A 15,934-nucleotide genomic window follows, 5' to 3' on the forward strand; every position below is an offset into this window, starting at 1 on the left:
CCACCAGGGAGGGCCCTCATTCCTTATTTCAATAAAATGAGAAATCTCTACATCTGAGCGGCTTCTGGATTGATGTACAGAAAGGATAATAGCTACCACTTGTCCAGAGCTTTTTAGGAGCCAGCGAGTGATCAAAGCGTTTGACACACATCAGATCATCTCTTCTTTTAACATCCTGTGAGGCCGATGTGGACACAGAGGCACAGATTGCTTAAGTAACTTGCCCGAGAACCCTCAGCTCATTAAAGGTGAACCTGGTCACTACCAGGCATTCTACACCCAGCGTCTGTGTTCCGGCCACCACACCACAAGTCCCCCAGGGGGACAGATAGGCGATGGACTGAGACCCTTCCTCTGGTTGCTTCGTTCCTGAGGGGCAGCCCTGGCTGAGATTTAAGCGACTAGGCAAGGTCACTGTGTTGTATCTGCCATGCACAGCTCTTCCAAGCTGGGCCAATTGTTGTTGTTGTTGTTCATTTCAGAAAAAATCAAGGACCTGTTTTCGGATGGCTCTATAAGCAACGCCACCAAGCTGGTGGTGGTGAACATAGTTTATTTTAAAGGGCAATGGGACAGGGAGTTTAAGAAAGAAAATACCAAGGAGGAGGCATTTTGGCTGAATAAGGTATGGTCCTCCCTTCCGTTATGTGGCGTCCTTGCACATGGAATGAAAGTCGAGACTTGTTTGAGCAAGCGTGCTTGCAAGGTCCGCGCGGATTCAGAAGCCTGATCCGTAGCCTTCTCGGAGTTGGGCTAGTGTTTGCTGAGCTGCCTGGGTTGCCTTGCGCCTCTCTTGACTCGTGTGCCCTGTTAATGTGTTGCAGACTCTGAGTAAATCTGTGCCAATGATGACACAGCACGATTCCTTCAGCTTCACTTTCCTGGAGGACTTGCAGGCCAAGATTCTCGGGATTCCATACAAAAACAATGACCTGAGCATGTTTGTGCTGCTGCCCAATGACGTTGACGGGCTGGAGAAGGTAAGGCCCCGTTTTCCCTCTGCCTTGCTTTATGTCCCAAAGCTTGTTCTGGGTGAGCCCGGAGATGCGGCTTCCGACTTGGAGTGGCAACAGAAGCTACTTCTTACTCCTGCACAGCGACAGACGGAAGTCCAAAGAGTAGCATTAAATGCTGTCAGGTTTATTGAGAACAACCAATCTAAAATACTTGGGGATGAGCTAAATGAACAGTTAGGGATTCTACATATCACCCACCATTCTGAAAAATAATCTCATACGCACGTGTACAGTGAAATTTGTACACTATTCAGTAGGCTTTGGACCTTCTGAATTTCTTTCTTTTTTTAAAAGATCTATTTATTTATGCATACAGAAATGGGGTACAGGCCAGAGGTGCAGGGGTGGCGAGCGGATCACCAGAGACAGAGTGGGGAGCAGAACAGGCAGATCGACGAAGTACACTGCTGAGGGGAGCAGCAGGAGAGACAGAGAGGTCTGCTGAGCCGTGTGGGTCAGCTCCCGGGAGGGGATTGAACTCTCACTGAAGCGCCACATCTAGGCTTAGCTTTAAGGTGCAGCGCTCCAAACCAAGGCGCCACTGGTGGGGGGGGGCATCTGGGCCTTCTGAATTTCTTTGATAGACTATTTTAAAAAAACACTTTGCTATTTGGGGCAGTTTTAGATTTATTGTAGATTGACAGGAAGGCACAGAGATTAACCACATACTTCCTGCCTCCACCAACATAGCCTCCCCCATAGGCAACATTTTTTCCTTGAGGGTGCCCATGCTATAACTGACGTACCAATGAGGATACGTCATTATCACCCAGAATCCTTCAGATCCTTAATCTTTAACACACTGATGTAGTCCCACCCACTCTGAAGTTAAAAATACTAATGTGGGCCCTCCCTGGTGGCGCAGCGGGTTAAAGCACTGTACTAAGAATCAAAAGCTACTTCCACATGAGTTCGATCCCCACCTGCCCCAGAGGTGACCCCTAGGGCACAGCAGACCTCTCCTGACCCGCCCGCTGCCCCCCTCAGCAGTGTACTTCGTCAGTCGGCCTGTTCTACTCCCCACTCTGTCTCTGGTGAATCCTCTCACCGCCCTGCACCTCTGGCCTGTACCCCAGTTCTGTATGCATAAATTAATTAAAAAAAAATACTAATGTGTTGAGTGCTCTATATTTTTGAAGCCCAGAAGACTTTGTTTCAAACACCTATTCCCCTATTTGTAATTATTCATGTTTAAAGCTTAACTTCCTTGAAGCTTGACATTTTCTCATATAAAATGGACTCCTTAGTTCTTGATGTGTGGTGTTGTCATGATTAGAACGCACACATGTTCTAATACACAGCTAACACTATAAATCCCGTTTGCCATAGTACACACTTCCCCTCCATTGAGTGTTTTCATGCCCTGGGCCTAGTCAAAGATATCTCCTAGAATGGGTCTGGGACATGGGAAACACTCCCAAAATGACAGATGTCATCTCATTTTAATTCTGGGGACTACTCTGGGGCTGGCAAACATCTTGTAGCATTATACATTGGAAAATATGGTGATAGGGAAAATGGGGTGTGTGTGAAAGTTTTAAAAATATTCAAACACTGACTCAAGAACCTAAGTTGTCCCAAAGAAATAATTCAAGAGAAAAAAAATTGCTTCTGTGTCAAATCTGTAATTTTTGGCAATTAATATACTAAGATTTCTTCATCGTTATCATCATCATAATAACTTTTGTATCCACACTATCTGTTAGCATGTATCATAATGCTTGATATATGCTAGATGAATATGATTTGAATTAGTGGGTGAATGGCAGGTAAAAGTTACCAACTTGATAGTTTGAAGATATTTAGGAGAGAGGTGCAATATTTAAAAAAGCCTACATTGAAACATGTAAGTGGACATTCGCTGTGATCGCAGTGATATAAATATATTCTCTACCTTCATATTATATAGTATAATATGAATTATATTGGTTATAGGATATATTTATTCTCTATAACTTATGACATACACAGCTATACCTTACCTGTTGCGGAGACTGGAGGGAACAGTAAAATATGAACTGTGTTAGGTTGCTGAATAAGAAATGACACTTCTCCCCTTTCGCAATTTAATTTCATGCCAGTAAGTCTTCACATATACATAGATACTTTAAATAGAGAATCACAACAAGCTCCTGCTCTATAAGACGCTCTAGTGACAGGAAGTGTCTCCTTTTGCAGTAAGATTAGACATTTCTGATTGAGACCAATCATTGTTAAACAGCTTGAAGTTCTCATAGGTCAACTGGCCGTTCATCCTTTTCCTTTCTCAATAGATTATAGACAAACTGACTCCCGAGAAGTTAGTCGAGTGGACGAGCCCGGGGCAGATGGAGGAGAGGAGCGTGAGTCTGAGCTTGCCTCGGTTTGAGGTGGAGGACAGCTATGATCTGGAGGCTGTCCTGGAGGTGCTGGGGATGGCAGACGCCTTCGGGGAGCCCAGAGCCCCCAGTTCGGGTGTGCACTCCCCCGCGGGACTGCACGCCCAGAAGTTCCTGCACAAGTCCTTTCTGGTGGTCAATGAGGAAGGCACCGAGGCGGCAGCTGGCACTGGTGTGGACTTTGTGGTCACGTCAGCCCTGGGCGACGAAAGTTTCCACTGCAGTCACCCTTTCCTGTTCTTCATCCGACAGAATGACTCGGACAGCATCCTCTTCTTTGGCCGATTTTCTTCCCCTTAGTGCAGCTGATTTGCAGAAATCCAGTCCCGAGCCGGCGCTGGCTGCTGGCTCCTCACCTGTGACCAGGACATCCCACTCTTCAACATGTGTTTTCTCTGCATTCCAATTTTACGCTCAAAATCGACCACCTCACTACTGTAAAAGTGTGTGTTTGCAATTTTCCTTGTCCTTTTGTGAAGCATACAATAAGTTAAATCAATTTTTTTTTTAAATTATCTCCTGTTGATTTCTTCGGACAATATATCAGTCTTGTAGTTTTGTGCACAAAGGGGACTATAGACTAGCATTTTCATATATTATAAGTATGCCAGTAAAATAAACAATGCACTCAATTATGTGTTACTTTTTTCTTTCTTATCCAATAGTTGGGCAACCTGCCCATACAAAAGAGAATTTAAAGCACAATTAGCTTCACATTAAAACTCTAAAAAAAGAATAAAGTAAAACAATACACTAGGTAGAAAGATTCCTATAGTCTCATCTTTTCTAAAATATATGATCCATAGTCAAGAGAATGAGCATTTTGATATTGTGAAATAAACGTGATCATAATGTGAAATACACTGCAGAGCGCGGTGGTTTGAGAACAGTCTGCACCTGGCACACACCGGCGCCCCCATGAGTCAGGGTCCCCTGGCTTCCCTGCTGGTCAGTCACCCCTTCAACTCTGGTCCAAGCAACTGCTGGGCCACCTCCAGTCAGTCCAGAGTAGACGCAGCATTTCTGGAGTTTCATCCAGTGGAATCACCTAGGGGCCTCTTCTGCATCTGGCTTCTTTGGCAGTACTTTTAGTTCTGTATCTATTGTTGAGAGTCTTCTGTGTGAGTCCCAGTTCATTACTTTCTATGGACAAGTTTGGAGAAGTCACATTTTGTTCAGCGCTACTATCCATAATACCAATAAGCACTTTGTAGGCGTCCGTCTTTGCATGGACACATGTTTTTCTTTTTGTGACTAGACATCTAGGAGTAAGGCCGCTAGGTCATACTGCACATGCTTAGATTGACGAAAACCTGCCAATGTGTGCTAAGTGGTTTCCTCTGCTCCGTTCCTGTGAGCAATGCATGCACACCTGTGCTCCGTGTCACATGAACGGTTGATGTGGCAGGGCTTTGTCATGGCTGTTCTAGGTGTTTGTGGGTGGTCCCCATTGGGGCTTGAATTCATGCATTTCCCTTATGAATGATGAGTAATTTCTCCCCATGAGTACTGACCAAATGTATATCATTTTGTGTGAAGCATTAGTGTATGTCATTAGTGTGAAGCATCCCATAGTAACTGGATTGTTTATTTTCTTATGCTGGGTTTGTAATTATTTTTAACGTGAATAAAAGTTCTAGCATCTATACACATTGCCTTTTCTGGATGGCATCATTGAAAAGCAGTTTTATATTTTAAGAGTGAAATTCATCAATTTTTTTCTCTTATGGCTTCTTTTTTTTCTGTCTTAAGGATTCTCTGCCTTTCTTAAGTTTGCTAAGACGTTTGTTATGTTTTTTTCTAGACCTTTTATAGCACTAGCATTTACATTTAGACACATGATTTATTTTGAGCCAATTTCTGGAAGGGTTTGGGGCTCACTGTTTTTCATGTGGACATTCAATGACATCAGCATCATTTGACAAAGAGACCACCCTTATCCCATGAATCAGTTACCTTGGAAACTTCATGGTATATAACATGGGAGGGGCTGTTTTGATCTTCTGCTTGTCCACTCTGTGTTTACCACATGCCAAATACTTCCCCATCCCTAAGAATAGCCCTTATCTTGAGGCTTATTAGTATAATAATGTAATCATTCAGCTTTTCACATGAAAAAGGCTGGCATGGCTTCTCTTTTTTCATCCTGTCCTTTAACTTGATGTACTCTACTAGCTATAAAAAAAAGACGAAATCTTGCTCTTTATGACAACATGGGTGAAACAGGAAGGGATGATGGTAAGCAAAATCAGTCAGGAGGAGAAAAACAAATACTGGATAATTTCACTCATATGTAGATTATGAAGACACAAAAGAAAGGAACAGACAAAACCAAACCAAACCCCTCCCCCCCTAGAAATGTGACTGCAGAATTGAGGCAGAGGAGGGCGGCACGGTGGGGACCAGTGGTGGAGGGAGTTTGGTGACATACACCTAGAGGTGTGAACCTACACTCCTAAATCACACACACTGTGGTTAACCAAATTACTTTTAAAATGTTGCCAAAAATCGTGTGTCTATTTTGATCCCTTGGAGGTACAGTGAGCCTTCCTCATGCCTCAAGGAGGAGATTGACTTGAACATTGTGGCTGATGAGGCAGCAAGAAGGTATGAATAGCTTTATTGATTACTCATATGTTGAGGCTTTCTGGGGCTGGTTTGGTTTTTGCTTCCAGCAGATGCCAAGAGAGGGCGTGCAAGGATATTCTTACCACCTAGCCCAGGTGGAGCTTAGCGCTGTCAGCCCTCAAAAAAGGAACTGGACTCATCCTTACATCAGGTCTTGCTTTCAGGGCCGCCTGAAAAGTCCTGTTCTTGAAATAGGGTCTTTAGGCCATTATTGTTTGCGCTCATTAGCCCCATGTCTTGATGTCAATGAGGCTGTATCTGCGCTCTGCTCACAGACCATAGGAAAAGTGAAGCAGAGGCAGTATTGTGTAGACAGGCTGAGTGTCCGCCCATCCAGCAGCCCAGCTGTAGGCCGGTGGCGACACCCAACAGTCCCTATTGCTGGGAGGACAAAAAGAGGCTGGGGGCATCCCAGCAGAGTTACAGGTGGGCATTGTGCAGGCTGCTCATAGCCCTTAAAAGGAGGGGTGGACTCTATTCCAGCCGGGGCCAGCTGGCAGTGTGGACAGCCGCGATATAAGACAAGGTTTGCACCCTCGTCTGCTCTAAATGTTGTATGTATATGATGTAGATAAACCCTGCCCTTGGTGGTTTGTACCGACAGTTGGGCAGTAGGCAGAGCCCTGACTATGGATTTCCACCTGGTGCCTGAATAGTGGACCGCCCATCAACCATGTCTAAGGACATGGGCGTTGAGTGGAGGTTCCCGAGTGGCACAATCCCATGACATCACAGAACGCTCCGAAGCTTGTTGCAACAAGGAGCGAGCAGTGGCTCCCACGCCAGCCTGCAGGGTGGAGCCGCCCCTCTGAATGCCTAGCAGACTCTAAATAAAAGGAGCAGAAGGGGGTGCCTTGGCGTTGCTGGAGCAACATGGGGCAGTGCCCCTAGCCGCCTGCAAACACAGACTATGGATATTTTGCTGACGCCTAGGTTTGAGCTTAACGACAATGATTTGCCTCCAGCCCTGACTGCACCAGACCAGGGACAACATGGACTGGGAATGGCCTGGAGCAATAGGGGCTCCCCACAGGTGCTGGGGAGCCCTACTGGCCCCCTACAGGGCTGGAAGCTGATCTACAAGTAATGTCTTGGGTAAAAGGGCAGTGGCACTTGGGAGCATGTAGCCCGCCCAGACACTGTTGATCAAAGGATTGTTTTACACGGGACATTTGTGCTGGCCTTTGGCCCTTTATGAGTGACTCATTCTTGGGGCACGTAAATCCCTCTGATGCGCCCACGCTGGCAAAGCGAATGTGAGACTCCAGGACTGGGAGACAGCTATTGCCACCACAGTTCTGTTTTCTGATAAGAGCTGAGCTGTGTCTTGCCAAAAGGGAGAGAAGTGCCACGCCCGTGCAGTTAACCCTTTCAGCTTTCGCTTCCAGATTGCTTTCAGCCAATACCCTAATAAACGGAGGACTTGCCATTTGGTCTTAAATGCCGTGTGTGTCCCAAGTAAGCACAAAAGTGTTAGTCAAGTCTTGGCCACTCTAGACAAGAAAACATTCCCAGGGGAGCCTCTGCAGAAACCAGTGGCACCCCCGGTGCCCACGGGCAGGCTGTCCTGGGTGCCTTGGTAGGGTCCTGCCTGTATCTTCGTAGTGTTACAGGGCACCGCAGTGTGAACTGGGCCACCTGTCTGTGGGGCTTCACCTGCACTTAAAATTCAGTTGTGCTGCAGGCACACACAAAAGGGTCAATAACGGGTTTATTTACAAAAGGGAAAAGGAAAAGGAAACAACCCAGGGAAAGAGAGCGGGGTACAAAAAAACTGGAATATCTTACCAGCTCGGCTGACTTGGAGGTCTGGTAACAAACTAACTGAAAGCCCGAGTCACACGGTCCCAAGAGAAGCTTCGCAAGCAAGAGCGCCATAGAAAATGATGGCCTATTTATCCCCCACAGTCCCAGAATGCCTGCTTAGCTCCGCCCTTGGGTCCTCACAGTTCTCTCCCTGGTGCTGCTGGGAGTTGTAGTTTCCAATCACTGGAGTAGGGGGCGGAGTCCAGAAAGATGGAGTAGGGGGTGGGGTCCACAAGACTCTGCAGAGTTCCTTTAGGACACCCTTCCCCCAACAGTGGCACTCGGTTGAAGTATCTATACTGATGGTTGGTTATGGATGCTCCATGCACATCACCCAGGTACTCTCACAAAAAAAATGTCCTACAGCTCATGAGGCCAAAAAGGCCTCTAATGGGTGGTGTCAAACCCATAGGAAAACGTGGCATTTTCTCAGACTGCTCAGGTAGGCTGGTAGCTAACTTGCAGCCTTGAGAGCTAGCCCGTGTGTGTGGAGAGCAGGAAATGACATGTAACCTTCATGTAGAATTCACATACATGAAACACACCTATGTAAACTAGAGCTCAACCTGGCCCTGTGCTGCTTTGTCTATAAATCACATGAAAGCTAACAGAGTGGGCCCTCCCTGGTGGCGCAGAGGGTGAAAGCACAGCACTAAGAAGCCAAAGCCACTTCAGCATGAGTTCGATCCCCGCCCCGGAGGTGACCCACATGGAGCGGCAGACCTCTCCTGACCCGCCCGCTGCTCCCCTCAGCAGTGTATTTTGTTGGTAGGCCTGTTCTTCCCCCCACTCTCTCTGTGGGGAATCCTCTCACCATCCTGGTGCCTCTGACCTGTACCCCAATTCTGTATGCATAAATAAATAAATCTTTTTTTAAAAAAGCTAACAGAACTCCCTTTGGGGGCTCTCACTGGCCAGACAGTGGGCACTGTCGGGGCAGGGGGGGTCATTGCTGCAGTGGCAGGAGGCCAGGGCGCTGTTGCTGTTGCTGTGGCTCCTGTTGTTCTGTGTCTCTCCTGCTGCGTTCTCAGAAGGCTTGTTCCTGCTCCTCACCTATGGGCTCCCTGGCCTGCTCGCTCATCTGCTGTCACTGAGACCAGGCAAGCTCGTAGCTGAGGCCCCACACAGGGTGAACAGGAGGAGGCTCCACAATCATAGTATCCTCTTGCCTCTCCCACTAATGCAAATATTACTAGTGTTGGAATAGGAATTTCGGTCAACACAGACCAAGAGCCTTCAAAGGCTGGGCAATAGCATTATTCAATTCCTGAAATTAAGGATGGCGAGGCTTTATCTCACATCAAGCAGAATGCAAATCAAACACTCATTAAACTAAACCCTCATTGGAAGGGCGGATTCCCTCCCAGGAAATTCCAGTTAGCAGCTGAATAACCCAGTCACCTGGCTTCTCTCTACTCCCTCTGGTGGAGAGAAGACAGGAGAGGCTCCTGCAAGGTTGAAGGTGCTTCCTTGAATCTGCTGCTCGCCACACAGTCTGGTAACAAGAGGGCTTAGCCGCTGGTCTTAGGTTTACAGTCCATTACTTCTTCTTTCTACCTGTGTTCTTAAGCTGTTGGTTATTCTCAACATGCCATAAAGATACCAAAACTCTATATGCTATTTGGCACTTAAGCCAGAGTTGCAGGCACCGCCTTAAACTTTTCAATCAGCACAAAAGTAGGTCAGCTTGAAGCTTTGCTTGAGATAATCAAATCAACAACGGAAATGCCCAGGCATGTATAATAATTCCACGCACCATGTTTTGGACGGTTTGGAAATGGATTAATCCTATGAATCAGAGCAACTGCTACAGACATTCCCTCAGTAGATGACACAGCTTTTACTTTTTCCACCATCATTTTTACTTCTACTTACCTCCATCGTTGAAGCATGAAGACAAAGCCTGGACCAGGTCGGAGAGGACATCTGCCTTCAGCTGGCAATTTAGCTCACACTGGCGCTTCAGTGGAGCTGACCAGCCCTTTCTTTCCTTTACCAGGTGTTTCATCCGTTTTACGTGCCATTAACTTTATCCCTGCTGTTGTCAAACGATCCCCCGCCATGGCATAGTTCAGACCGCTTACAAGAAAGCACAACACCTCTTCTCTTAAAAATTAAATCACTACACACATTTTCTTTTAGTATCTATGGAAGGTCTCTGGTGAGACAAACCACACTTTACCTAATTGTGGAGGGTGCTGGGGAAATACAATGAAAAAGGAAACATTCCAGCCCAGATATTCTCTCCATGAAGGCAATAGAAAAGAAACACACTTTCATTGTTGAACATGCAGTAAACCAGAATGTGACACACAGCACAGGCAATTTGCTAATAGACTGCAGATAAAGAAAACATCCTCTTATGCAGCCAAACACAAACAACTCATTACACCACGTTCTCAAACAATAAACAACAATGAGTTCTCAAGTAAGAGGATCTATAGCCTCATTTGTCACACGGAGATCATCCACATTTACCTGGTAATTGCCATGACTTATGTGTTAGCTAATAGTCAATTTCACCCAGAGGAACACCAAACACATCTTGAGCACAGGAGATAGGTTTGGCCCTCGATTTCAAAGACCATCTACCCTCCTATAGAAACTGGAGTTGGGGGCTACTTTCCTTTATGCTTGTACTTTAGAGAGATGATGGTGCAAGGGGTTAAGTCTCAGCACTATGAAGCCGTAGGTAGCCACTGCGGTTCAATCTCTGGCTAAGGAGTGACCCACACGGCGCGGCAGACCTCTCCTGTCTCGCCTATACTCCCCTCAGCCGTGTATTTCAATCTGCCTGTTCTGCTCCCACTCTGCCTCTGGAGAATCCTCTCACCACCACCTGCCCCCACACCTCTGGCTGGCACCCCAGCTTTTGTGTGCATATATAAATAAAATAGATCTTTAAAAAAAAAAAGAGATGACTTCCAGGCTCTTGAGAAAAGGCACCTTTCAGCCATAAAAATGGACTAAAGTTTTAGTCTTCAAAAAGATTTATATATACTACAAAGAGGAAAAAATGCTTAGAATCACATCATTTCTAAGGTCAGTGATATGAGAAAAAGGAAGGAAGGCAATTGCTTATTGTCAACGTAAAAGGTAATTAGCCACAGTTTGGTTATCACCAACAGATCTATCGATAGTAGTTTTTGTAAATGACTTATTTTATATAAATGAAATATTTACATAAAATATTATCTGGTCATCAGTATGCACTCAATTCTTTTTCTCTTTGAACTCATCATATCTTTTTTTTTTATTATCTTGAACTAGTCTTACCAGGTATTTGGACACAGTAGTCACAGTCTCAAGAAAATTATGCAACGTTGTAGATAGTATTTCAGTGGACATGATTTATGTTGTATTTTATGTTCTGGCCAGCGATAAGAATATTAATGCAAATATTTTCCTAAAAGCTGCTCAAAGGTCATACTAGATGCTGGCTATATTAAGCATCATTATTTTGCATATCCTCTATGAGACTTCCTACAGCTGTATCATCTGAGCCTGATCCTGCTGTTTGTCTCCCTGGAAAGCTGGTTATTTTTAAGTTGTGTATGTGATAGTAGGTATGTGTGTGCCTCACAAAATACAAAACTCTGAGGAGAGACTGAGGGAAATAGCCTTTCAACCTGGAAGTGGAATGTCTCCTCTCTTCTGGCGAGCATTCATGAGCAACATGAGCGAGTTGGGTGGCATCTGAGCTGAGCTTGGGGTTCGTGTCTCAGGCGGCGGCCCTCGGAGCTGCCCTGCTTTCGCAGTGTTGGGGGGCTACCTTGTGTTTAGGGTGGAGGCCTGATGGCAGTAAGGTTTTCCCAAGTTCTTGTTTGACCTTCAGGCTGTTCTTATGCACCTTGACCTTGGCGGGTCCTTTTTAGCTGTGTGGTGTTTGCTTGTGTGTGCCGGAGGGGAGAGGTTTCCTGGCCTCTCTGGGTCCAGGTCTGGGACAGTTTCGTGGCAGTCCCCAGGGGAATAGGGTGCTTGCTCTCCTTGTTCCTTTATCACAAGATACAGAGTCTGCTATGGGGGTAACAGGCTTTTCTCTCTGTCTTTTCTCACAGGCTAATGCTCCGTTTGGGGGGGCGGGTAGAATGGCATCAGACTTTTGGCCTTTTCTGCCATGACACCCCCTTCCTTCCTTCATCCCCACATCAACGAGGGTGCCTTGACCACAGTTTCTCTCTGGAACACCCCATGAACCTCCATGGAGAGGACTGAATGGGTCTGAACTCCCCTGCTTCTGTGTCCATTGGGGGCCTGGACCCTTGCTCTGTCCACACACAGCTTTCAGTCCATCTGAGGCCCTGTCCCTCTTCTGTGTTTGTCTCAGCAAATCCGTGCGTCTTTCTCTTCTTGGAAGGACAAGTTTTCTTAGATTCCAGGCTAGTGTTTGCTGTAGTTGTGGCTTTCCAACTGGTTTGAGAATTTGTGTGTTATTCAGCTTTCCTGCAAGCATGGCATGATCTTTCTAGCTGTCTCCAGCATAACAGAAGCTGGAAGGTTATGTGACACCCGAAGTAACATACATCCTCGGTGCTACTGCACCAGGTCAGGCCCAAAGTCTTCTCATCATTGACAGGCTACCCAGGCCTTGTGTCAATCACTTCCAGAGAGGGAAGAGAAATTTTTTTCCTGTGGTAAATGTGTCTTTGCTGTTTCTCATTCAGTTGGGTAAAGGGGCTTCAAGCACTTTGAACCTGACTGCCTGTTCCCATCTCCTAACTTCCTCATTCAGTATGCATTGATCATTCTTGTGTGGTGCAAGGTCATCAGGGACCTGTGGCACATGTCTCAAAGAGCCCTTCTCCACTGAGTTCTAAAGAGTTGTGTGTGAGCCAAAGGAATAGGTAAAAGAAACATAAAAGAAACAATGGAGAAACTCACTCTGGTCATGGCCTTTACACTGTGTTGACACAGGATGAAGTCACTTGTGTGTTCCTATGTGTGAACTGTAGCACAAAGGTGTGAGCTCTGTTGATGTCAGCGAAAGGATCTGAGATTGAAGACCATAGGCTTGTGTGGTCAAAGATTTTGTGGGATTATGGATCAGTACCCGAGTGGGCAACCTGGCACATTACATTAAATTAGTCAACCTGGTTTGGGGTGGGGGGGAAGGGAGCAAAGAGTTCTAGACCTAGGGCCAGGAGGCTGGAATTTCTATGCCAGTGCAACTTGGACCCACGACCTCAAGGGCGGCAGTCAATTTCTTTGGAATATTGTTTTGTTGTTTAAGTAAAAAGAATTGTATAAATGATCTCTAATATCATTTATCGTGGTTAGGAAAGAATGGAGGCTCCTTATCAGACCTAAGGAGGTTTACTGATAGTTCATGAGGTGAAATCTCAGCCCCCAAATGGGAGAGCAGGTCTTTATAGGGTCAGGCTACTGCTGCAGATTTTTCGGGGACTGCTCCCTATGAAATAACTCCCCATCTAGTAATGGAAAATAATTCGGACATAAAGAGGAAATTCAGGTCAATCACATGAGCAATAAAAACACATTTTTTTTCATGTCCACTTCTAAATCCTCCTCTTATATGCCAACTTGAGACTCAGACAAACTCAATGTAAATATTCCACGTATCAGAAATGGATATATGGCTGTAATATGAAATTGGCCTCTCAAAAGTGTACACTTCTGCTAGAGCAGAGAGCGGTCACTGACAATTGGAGCCACGTGCTTCTCACTACAGTGTGAATTTGCAGGGAATGGGAGTTTGGAAGTATGGACACTGCAGCGATACAAACAAAGCATTTCGCTGATAGTAAAAGGCAGGGGTGGGACTGCGATGTACTTGGCAAAGCTCAGGGGCCCAGAGTGGTGGGACAGGTCTGAAGAGTTTCTGGCAGCCCAGTGGTCACAGGGAGGGGAGAACCACTTCTCAGATGGAAAAGTCCCTGGAGGCTTCTGGCAAAACCTGAAGAAGCCTTCAGAACCTTGGGTGTGGAGTTCATCAACATCTCAAATTAGCTTAACTTGGTGCCAGATTTATCAGAGGCATATATTAAGACCACAGATTCATTTTAATTTAGGTGAGCCTTGGGCACCTCTGGGTTTTCATCTGTCCTTGCCCTTTACATGCCCGTCATTGTGATGAAGGGGTTGCTCATTTAAGTGTTAACTGAGGATTCTGTCTCTCAGTTGTCTCCACGTGGATCAGTGAGGGTCATACAAGCTCAGGGCCATTTTCATCAGTCAGGATCATTACGATATCAATACATACCAATAAGTCAAGCTTGATTAGTTAACACCAATCAACTTTCTGAATTACTATGGCCTTGGACTGTTTAGTTCATCTATCTGAGATTCAGTTTGTAAATTCAAAAATTAATAAGGGATTTTCTACATTGTTAAGCTTATCTGGGTAAATAAAATCCATACCTGTTAAAGGATTGGAACATGCTTACTTGATCATAAAGAGAAAAAAAAAAAAGAGAGAGACAATCAAGCATTTATTTGTGTGTCAGTTCCAGGCAGAAGCCTAAAATTTTTGCCCCAAGGGGGTAAAAGTAGTTATGGAAAACAGAGGTAGAAGAGGGAAGTGGCTAGGAAGAAAGTTAATTATGTTAACTAATCAAGCTTGAATTATTCTTGGCAATACAAAGTTGGTAACTGATTCTATTAGCTGGCGAAAGTTTTCCATCATCAGTCAGTTCTTGTGCTGAGAAAGTCAGCTGAGTCCTCTAATGAGGCTTAAGATGATTGCCTTTTGGCCCTGTACAAAGAAGACACATAGACATGATGAAGTGTCTCTTCCCCTGCTCCGTTAGTGGGTCACCGAATTCTGCTGAGGAGATAGATCTCCAGCCTCCAATTCATGCTTATAAAATCATTGGGTATTCAGCCTGACTGCGAAGGATTCGGAATGAATGCAGCCCCCAAGAAAAGCTATATTCTAGAAAATAAAAGTGCTCAGTGCATGGACTTTATTATAGATGGATGTACTTCAAGATCCTTTTAGATCTCACCTAGCTATCAATTTTACTCTCTCCCTAGACTCTTTCATTACTTAAAAAAAATAGACTTTTGGAGTTACTACATTTATTCAGTAAGGAATTAAAACTCAACCAGTGCAAACCTAAATCTAGGATTTTCTCTTCTCTCTGAAAGAAAACCTTCCATGGCCCTCCCTGGTGGCTCAGCGGGTTAAAGCACAGCACTGAGAATCTAAAGCCGCTTCCGCATGAGTTCAATCTCCACCTGCCCGGAGGTGACCACAGGGCATGGCAGACCTCTCCTGACCCACCCACTGCTCCCTTCAGCAGTGTCCTTCGTCAGTTGGCCTGTTCTGCTCCCCACTCTGTCTCTGGTGAAGCCTCTCGCCGCCCCTGAGCCTCTGGCCTGCACCCCAGTTCTGTATGTGCAAATAAATAAATCTTTTTTTTTTTTTTTTAAAAGAAAACCTTCCATCTCAGCTGTGTCTAGAGGGGGAAGGCTGGCAGCGTTCTTGCTCTAGCCCTTTCCTGCCACTTGGGAGATATCCTGTGGGTCCCGTTGCCTATGCATGCCACACACCTGAGTACTGTCTTCACTCCTGACATTCTGGTGGTTTATTCATTAACTTCTGAGTGCAAACTCTGGTTCTCTCATTCACTTACATTCTAACAGCTCGAAGTTTGATTTAAAGATGCAGACATGAGGATTTCATTCATTTCTTTGGAAAGCAAGAAGCAGGGCCTCCTTGGAGGCACAGGGGTTTAAGACACAGCCCTGTCAAGCTACTGCCAGCCACTGCAGCACGAGTTTGAGCCCCCGGCCAGGGGGCCCACAGGGCGCAGCAGACCTCTCCTGTCTCACCGCTGCTCCCCTCAGTAGTGTGTTTCAGCCCATCTGCCTGTTCTGCTCACTCTGAGTCTGGTGAATCTTCTCACACAATTCTGACCTACATCCTAGTTCTTGTGTGCATATATAAATAAATCTTTAAAAAAAGAAAGAATATAAACAAGCAAAAGCTGATAGTGGTTTTCAGTGTAGATAAGGATGTTTTACAGAACCGTCCTATTTTGGGACATGCCGGTCCTCCGTCCTCACCCGCCTGCTGTTGCGTTGAATTTTTCCTTTTTTTTTTTTTTTATTCATATAGAACTGGGGTACAGGCCAGAGATGCGG

General features: G+C 45.6%; 1 protein-coding gene across 3 annotated transcripts in view; it reads left to right on the forward strand.

The window, feature by feature from the left end:
- LOC101635320 (serpin B13) overlaps nt 1–3,800 on the forward strand; it is a 16,214-nt gene extending 12,414 nt beyond the window's left edge. For all 3 annotated transcript variants that reach the window (XM_012725822.1, XM_012725821.1, XM_004683954.2), the window contains 3 exons: nt 483–625; nt 825–980; nt 3,290–3,800. In XM_012725822.1, coding sequence (XP_012581276.1) covers nt 483–625; nt 825–980; nt 3,290–3,694 — 704 coding nt within the window. In that variant the 3' untranslated portion in view covers nt 3,695–3,800. The remainder of the gene's footprint in view (nt 1–482; nt 626–824; nt 981–3,289) is intronic.
- The last annotated feature ends 12,134 nt before the right edge of the window (nt 3,801–15,934 follow it).

The sequence above is a fragment of the Condylura cristata genome, unplaced genomic scaffold, assembly GCF_000260355.1.
Source record: "Condylura cristata isolate star-nosed mole 26May11 unplaced genomic scaffold, ConCri1.0 scaffold00016, whole genome shotgun sequence".
Taxonomy (NCBI): Eukaryota; Metazoa; Chordata; class Mammalia; order Eulipotyphla; family Talpidae; genus Condylura; species Condylura cristata.